The sequence below is a fragment of the Chrysemys picta genome, chromosome 2 (genome assembly GCF_011386835.1).
Source record: "Chrysemys picta bellii isolate R12L10 chromosome 2, ASM1138683v2, whole genome shotgun sequence".
Taxonomy (NCBI): domain Eukaryota; kingdom Metazoa; phylum Chordata; order Testudines; family Emydidae; genus Chrysemys; species Chrysemys picta.
The window spans coordinates 191,259,595-191,267,516 of record NC_088792.1 but is presented as its reverse complement, the minus strand read 5'-3'; the positions used below and the strand labels follow the sequence as shown (position 1 = coordinate 191,267,516).

At 36.3% G+C, this 7,922-nt stretch overlaps 1 protein-coding gene across 13 annotated transcripts in view; it reads right to left on the bottom strand.

The window, feature by feature from the left end:
- Window positions 1-222: 222 nt before the first annotated feature.
- Window positions 223-7,922, bottom strand: part of ZNF516 (zinc finger protein 516) — a 135,611-nt gene continuing 127,911 nt past the window's right edge. For 6 of the 13 annotated variants that reach the window (XM_065585150.1, XM_042860435.2, XM_042860439.2 and 3 more), the window contains one exon: window positions 2,966-3,160. In XM_065585150.1, the coding sequence (XP_065441222.1) occupies window positions 3,101-3,160 (60 nt within the window). In that variant the 3' untranslated portion in view covers window positions 2,966-3,100. Of the gene's footprint in view, window positions 3,161-3,633; window positions 3,709-7,922 lie in introns of all 13 variants that reach the window. The other 7 variants (XM_024102074.3, XM_065585152.1, XM_065585154.1 and 4 more) reach the window with 2 other exon arrangements.

Genomic DNA, 7,922 nt, shown 5'->3' with positions numbered 1-7,922 from the left:
ATTCATACATTTTTTACAGTAAGAATTCTAGGATGCAAACAGAAACACAATACACTAGTTGATTATCTTCAAGAAGAGGTTACTTTGAGTCTGACAAAATTTTGGTCAATCTAAAACATTCACTATAGAAAAAATATTGTGGCAGATAATCTGTCACCTGCTTTTTTAGGTATGACGAAAAGTAAAGGCAAAAAGAGAGGAAAAAAAGAGGGATGGCAGATACACTGAGAATCTGCAATACAGATAATCATACCCTTTATTGGCTAAGTTACATTAGACTGCAACACTGTAAAAACCTGTTAAGGAGAGGAAACAGTAGATTGGTAGAGGTAGTAGAAAGTCTGTAACAGTCAGAAGATGGCTTACAGGAGTGTGTCATGCTAAAAATTCATCATGCTGTTTAAAAAAGCTGATCAAAACCAATTAACTAAATAAATAAAGAACACAAAACATTTTAAATACTATGGTCTAACTGAATTAAAAAAATCAATACAATACAATGATAAAGAAAGAACAAGAAAGCCTATGATTCACATCTGAAAGTGGCTGGTCTTTGAGGTTGGCTTTCCCTCACCAACTCCTCCCATTTCCTGTTTAATTTAGTGAAAATCTCATTTCTGTGCTATACACAGCATATAATTATTTAAACTGATTTCCCTTACTGTTGTTCTTCATGTAGCTAAATTATGATTGTAACTTTGCTGATTAGTACCCCGGTAATGGCAGTGACAGCACTATCCTCATCTCTGTCAGGTATTCTGGAAAAAAGGTTCCAGAAAGCAACATTTGCTCTAAATATTAACTATGATTTTCCGTATCAGCTTGCAAAACAGGAAAAAAAAAATTTAAAAAAATTACAAATGTACACTACACTTTTGTGCCATTTTGGGTACAGAAGAGATTTTAATAACTAAAACACAAACAAATAAGATAAGCAACTAGCTTTCGTGCATTCCTGAACTGTCATCATTACTTTTATCCAAGAAAAAAATGACTCAGAAAGCAACCAAAAAAGCTAGTGCAAACCCCAAAATGATGATCAGTCATTAATCCACACAGCAATTTTTTGTGTATGTGTCTGTGTGCGTGTACACAGTGGAATGTGTCTGGCGACTTCCCTCAAAATAACTTTACAAAACAGTCAATGACAGTCACTTATAAGTATTTGCACAGACATTCCTAACTACACCAGGACTACAGAGAATTCTGCTATACATCTGGTGTAAAAGTATGAGGAAAAATTAGTAAAAAAAAATTACATAAAGTTATATTTGCATTTTTGCAAGTGTTGCAAAGTAACAAGAACTGTCAAGTAATTCACAACAAGTAACAAGTAATAGCCAGAACCAATTATTGACTAGGTTTGAAACCAAACCAAAAAAAAAAAAAATAAAACCTACAAAAAAACAAGCAAACAAAAAAAATGGTTAGAACAGAAAAATCACGCTTTATGTTTTTTGTTTTTTTTTTTAAACAAATCTTTGTGTCAGAAGCCCATTTACTACAAAAACAGCACTATTCCATTATTGTATTAAGTAAACTGTTGCTCTCGCCGGTATTAAAGGTTAGCATCATTTCTGTACATGTAAAATTATTGCTTTTTTTGAAAAATATAATTAGCATGCGAGTTTTTTAAATCCATTTCCTGCCTTTACAAAATGTTACAATTAAAAAAAAACACCTAGTAAAGCTTTTGCAAAAAATTTCACAGAACATTTTCTTTCAAGGCAGCAGTAACTTTTGATAATGCATAAAATTATATGTGCAAAATCTGAAACTCTCAGAAATATTACCATCACACATAGTGTCACAGCAATGAGAAAAGAAAATATTTATATCTGTGGAATACATTTTGTTAATTGCTTACACTGCATGGTTTACCAACCTATGTGCCACAACCTCCACCTTGAAAACTTGCATTTAAAAGAGTTACTGTAGAAGAGGTATATAAAGCTCTTTTTTTTCCTCCTAACACCACCAGTGATCACCAAGTACAAGACATGACACATTATATGAACATTAACCTGCCACCACAAAAGAAGTTACTCATCTTTTCAAAATGTCACCAAGCCCAGAAAGGAAGGGTAACAGGCTTGCTGAACAAAAATACAGGAGCGTACAGTACCCTAAGGGCCTAGGTCAGCCTGAACTTGTTCAGCGACTCCTTCTCTATTAAAAACGTACAGATCAGCGGCTTTAAACAGCTGAATAATTTTTTTAAACGTGCAGACTTCCTTTGTGATCAGGTCAAAGAAAGTAGCCCTGTTACAAAAAAGGTCCTGAGAGTAAAACACCAAAGCCTATTTTTCTTAGTGTTCAACCAGCTTTTTCTTTTCCAAAGCAGAATATAAGCATTTCTGTGGAAGTGTTTCAATTTCCATATTCACATACTATTAATGGTGCGCAGTCAAGAACAAGAGACTTAGAAATGCAAGTGGTCCCCAAACTGTAATGAAACAAACCATTGTAGAATGATGGTCTTCTCTTTAGTCCTTCATCAAGCACTGCTCTCCAAAGCACCAAATGCCACCTCTTTCCCCCTCCCCGTCCTCCTTTTTAAAAGTTTATTTTTCCTCATGACAAGCAGCGGCAGTTTCATTAATTAATACTTGTTCGGCCCCCAAATCCACTGCTGTTTTTCAAATGTATCAAATAGTCATTCTGAGCATCAGGGAGGTTTTTGTTATAGTACTTAAATTCTTCACGCTGTCCAAATCACATATAGTTTAATTATTCCAGTGTCTCAAACTTATCTTGATTAATATAGATGCCTTGCACTGCCACAGTGCTTGCCAACTCCACTGTTTATTATAAAGGAAATAAGGAACCATGGGACTGATTAGTACGTCAATTTATATATATCTTGTGTAGCATCTTCATTTATTTTAAAATGATTAACAGTGCAGAGGCATCTCCATTCTAGCAGAGCACTGTTTTCACTCTAGCACAGTGACTCCAGAGATTTGATGGCTTGTAGGGAAGTTTTCCAGCTGTTCTTCTGCAGGGTTGTTGGGATCATCACTTTGTGGTTGTTGGAATTGCCGATCAGGGTACTGGCTGTTGTCAAAGGGTAACCAGTGCACACACGGTACATGTGTTTTTAGGTTCCCTTTCTGAGAGGCACTGTATGGACAATATCTGCATTGGAATGGTCTCTCCCCTACAAGAAAAAAGACAGAGAAAATCTCATTCCTTCCTCTTGTTTTTTAAGTATAATCTTCCTATTAACACTACATCTCTGCTCCTATTCAGAACCATCATGCATATTTGAGCTACATTTTTTAGCATTATGCACATTAATTTTGACCTAATACATCACAAAGAGTTATTTTTTAATAATCTCCAGTGAGAGCAAAGCATGTCAGGCTCCTATAAACTGTTTGACATACTAGAATAGCAAATAATAGTGACTGAAGGAGCACTTAAGAAAAGGTTAAGAATGGCTGGGAGAGGAAGGACTCCAAAAAGCAGAATTCTGCAGTAACAAAAAAGGATTTATAACTGAACAATAGTTTTTTTTTTTTAAAGGGGAATTTGAGGGCCACAGAAGGAGAGAGAAAAGACAGGCAAAACTTTAACATAGCTCTGTCCAAACCTGTGAGGGATTTTTTACCAATTTTCATAAATAATTACCATGTTGGAAAAGCAGAAAGGGATATTCTAAAAAATCAAGTGACCTGCAAGATAAAATTGGGAATAAATGGGAGCCTGCAGCTCCCAGGGTAAGCTTTAAAATGGCATTCAGAAATCACTGTATGAACAATGCAGTTTACAATCCTGATGACTAAAACAACATGGCAAGATTAATCTTACATAAATACATTAACCTTAAGCTAAAGTCCTGATGAAGTGAAACAGACCATTTTATATTAGCACGACATAAAATACGACACCCATGGAAAATCCCAGCAAGTTTCAAGCTGTGCCTATGGCAGCCTTGGAAATAGCTAAAGAAAGCCCAGCTCTGGTTGACATAATGTATTAAGTGTATCTCTTTTGTTAATAGATTTAGAAAATTCCTAATTAAAGCTGGCCCGAGATTCATGACATTTACCAGTCAAAGTTTGGGGTAAGTCAGAAAGATTTGCAACAAAATTAAAGAAAAAAAAAGCTGCTGTACAGGCTGCAGTATATTTGAAATGTAGGAAATAGTAACTGAACGAGAGATGTGATAAAACTTCCTTAGTTGGATGCTGAATTTCCTGCAGTAAACTAAGAAAGATGTTTTACATTTTTGCACGGCTACATCATGCCTGAGAGACAGAGCCACAATTCCAAGAGAAAGCACTATCATTAAAACATCTCGCACTGAACCAGCTAGAGAGACACTGGGGAACATGGGAGAGGATTCTTTGTGCTGGAAGGGAGGGACACATCTTGCCCCAGTTTCTCTGGGTAAGAACTGTAAAAAGGACCCTGGCCTGAGGATGCAATTAGGGGTAATTCTGTAGCACAGTTAAACCAATCAGTACTTGGGGAGGAAGGTTTGCCCTAAAGGTCCAGCTGCAATCCACCCACAGATAGAGTGCCACCAGTAGCACAGTCACATGAAAGGGGTTATCATCTTCCCACAAGATATAAAAGTACAGAGGGGACCAAGGGCTGAGATGGTGGGTGGGAGAGGCTGACAATTCCCTTCCAAAACAGGCCAAGTTAGAAAAATTCTCCTAATTACAGGTTTAAAGAAGACGACCACTCTTAAGGGCCAAATTTTCCTATACTGAGAGAAAATTTCAGCCTTCAGCAAATGTGAATGTAAAATGGGAGTGTACAATTTCCATCTTAAGAGAAATAGCAAAAAAGTACATGAGCAGAGATCACACAAAATGTTATTTCTTCACGGTGGGGAAAGAGACTTCAAACTTTTGCAGGCAAACGCAGTCACTCTAGACTGGAGAGAGGGAGGCACTGTCAGACCCTGTAAGCACTACAGTGTTTAGGGCACCTCAGTGCTTTTCAATCAGCTTCAGAGAATCATTTGACGACGTGCCCACAAAAATATTCGAACACAACTGCCTGCTCACCTGCATTTGCACATGCAAATTCGGTAGATGGCGGTCCACTAACTGATTTATCTGCTAAAAATTGGGAACTGTACAATTATGCAAATATGTTTTTGCAAGCAGAAAATTAAAAGCTGCTGCTAAAAATTTGGCCCTTACAGTGTGCACTGCCCCAGCTGGTGTGTGGTACACTTGGCTTTTTTTAACATATGGGGATGGAACTATTTCTTCCAAAGGAGGAACTTTGCCATTTAAAATGGTGGGTTCTTCTTTCTCTAGTGGAAAAATAACTCCTTCTAAGCAAAGGAGAAGGACGTCTTAGATAGACAAAGCATAAAGCTAACAAATCAAAACTGGTTTGCACACGAAATCTCCCTTATGAGGACTTTCACATGTTCTGCTACAAGATGATGGCACCTTGCAGGTTTTTGTACTTATATTGGGAAAAGTCAGTGTTAAATTACTGAAAAATATTGCAATACAGTGACAACTTTCAGCTTGGAAAATGTTGCCTCTTTCAGTTTGCAGATAAGTGGGAAAAAGTTGGGACAAGAGCTGCATTCACAGAAGTCATCTGTGATGTTTGTGAGCTAAAGGACATACAGTATATGCATAATACTCATATTCAAGTGCAGCAACCTACATGATTCCTGGATTATTTGCATTATAATCCACATCCATGAATGAGACAAATTAGGTTGCCATTTATTTGTTCATTATCTATTATTTTGATTAATGGAATTCTTGTTCCCAACATAACTATTTAAAAATAACATTTGCAATAACGTGAAATGAACTATTAATCATGATCTTAAAAAAAAAACTCAATAAGGAACTGGGACATGACATTTCATATGTGAGCAAAATGTTATAAACAGGACTTTTAGTTGCCATTATTAAAATCTGAAATGTATAAAATAAAGAAGTCAATAATATTAATAATATTTTTGATATGAACAATTTTTGTCCTGAGTGCTCTAGGATAGGTAAGATAGCATAGCAAGAAAGATAAAAACACACTAAAGAAAACAGCAATCCCCACCTCCCCAAAAATAACCCCCAAACGCTAACAACATAATGCTGCATTTTCCCCTTGGTCCTAACAATCCTTTCATCACCCCAAAAGTTTGCTTATTTGCATTTATGGAGGATAGATACTGAACATTACAAGAAACATTTTATACAGCTATGCTGAAGATAATGAGGGTCCGAGGCCATGTCTTCTTACTGAGGTTGCATGGCCTTCCATTGTAAAACCAATTTTAATAATATATTTTAAATTAAAAGGATTTCAAGAGCTGTGCTAGCTATATACATTGCTGTGATTTGCGAAGTATGCCAGTGGGTTCTAGCACCATAGGAGTAGCAGGACAGAGAGATTTCCAATGACAAATATTTTTCTGGTCAGCAGCTTTTAAAAACTGTTTTTTACTTGTTTGTTTCAGTTGTACAAATCAGCATACTTGAGCAGAGGACTTAATGCCTAGGCTTAAAGTACTGTAAAGATGCTTTAAATTACATGTATCATCCCAATTAGATGAGGAGTCATAATCTTGTCATCCATCTTGCAAATCACATCTCCTGAGAGCAACTACTTGTCCTTTACAATTTTCTAGAGTATTTTGTTTAAACAAAATATTTGAGCATAGAACTAAGGATGGGCTGTGAAACCTACAGGGTAGACAATCATGTGTTGTTTTTAAAAATGAAACAGGAAGGGTTAAATGAACAATATCTGTGCCAGAAATTGCTATCAATAATGATGCCATTTTTAAGGCAGACTATGGATGTTCCTGTGTCATAGAATTCATTGAGACTTTGGCCTTTGAGTACAATGCCACAGGATCCAGTTTTACCTGTGAAATCCATCGCTCAACACTTTATGAAACACATTGCCTTTAAAGTCATGGTGGTACACAAGTCTATCTATTCAGACAGTCACAGTGATTGTTGCAAGAGGGAACTGGCTTCATTTTGCACCCACCATGAGTGTGCTCCCAGAATTCATGCTTATTGAATCATGCCTTTGGAATGCTATTTAGTGTATTCCAAATGTGATACATATTCATTGTGGAATATGCAATCTTAATTATGAATATATTCAGATATTTAGCATCTATAAGAATATTCAATGTTTAATATGGCAGCATTTCAAGCAAATCTGCATGAGTTTGCACTGCCTGTATTGACTCAGGTTACGTAGTGTGTATTCTTTGTCCTTCGTAAAAGATTAGGAACTATACTAGGGTACTTAGGAAATGTATTTGGTGAAAATGTCAATTTGTTTTTAGACGGTGGTCATGCAAAAGCAGATAGAAGCAGGAAAAAATATTATGACTCAGGCACCCACCTAATTATTTCCTATATTTCATTTGGTTATATTTCTTCATTGATGGTGATACAAGAAACCCTTATAAAGTTATAAGCTAGGGCCAAAATTGTCAAACTTGGGTGCCTATAGTCTTTATAAAGGAACCTGAGTAAGCAGCCCAATTTTCAGAGATGGTCACCAGCTGCAGCTCCCAATAAACTGGTTGCTCACCACCTTAAATTAGGTGCCCAAATATGGATTCAGGTGCCTAATTTTAGACAACCAATTTTAGATTCGTGATAGTGCTGGCTTTAAATTATTCTACAAGAAAGTCCCCAAATAACAGTAACACTATTGTAAACTGCTACATTTGGGACTGCAGAACCTGCTCTCTCTCTCTCTCTTATAAGGGGAAGTTATTCATAAGTTTCATTGTTTGAATACAGAAGGGTCAGGGGAACTGTGGTATACAGTCTTACACCAAAATTAATTTTTTTTTCCACTTTAAATAATGCTCAAGGGAAGATTTCCTACCTGTGAGGAGGCAACGTTATATGAAATGAATTCTCTTAATGTGAAAAACCTTTATTCTAAAGTTATTGCAAGTG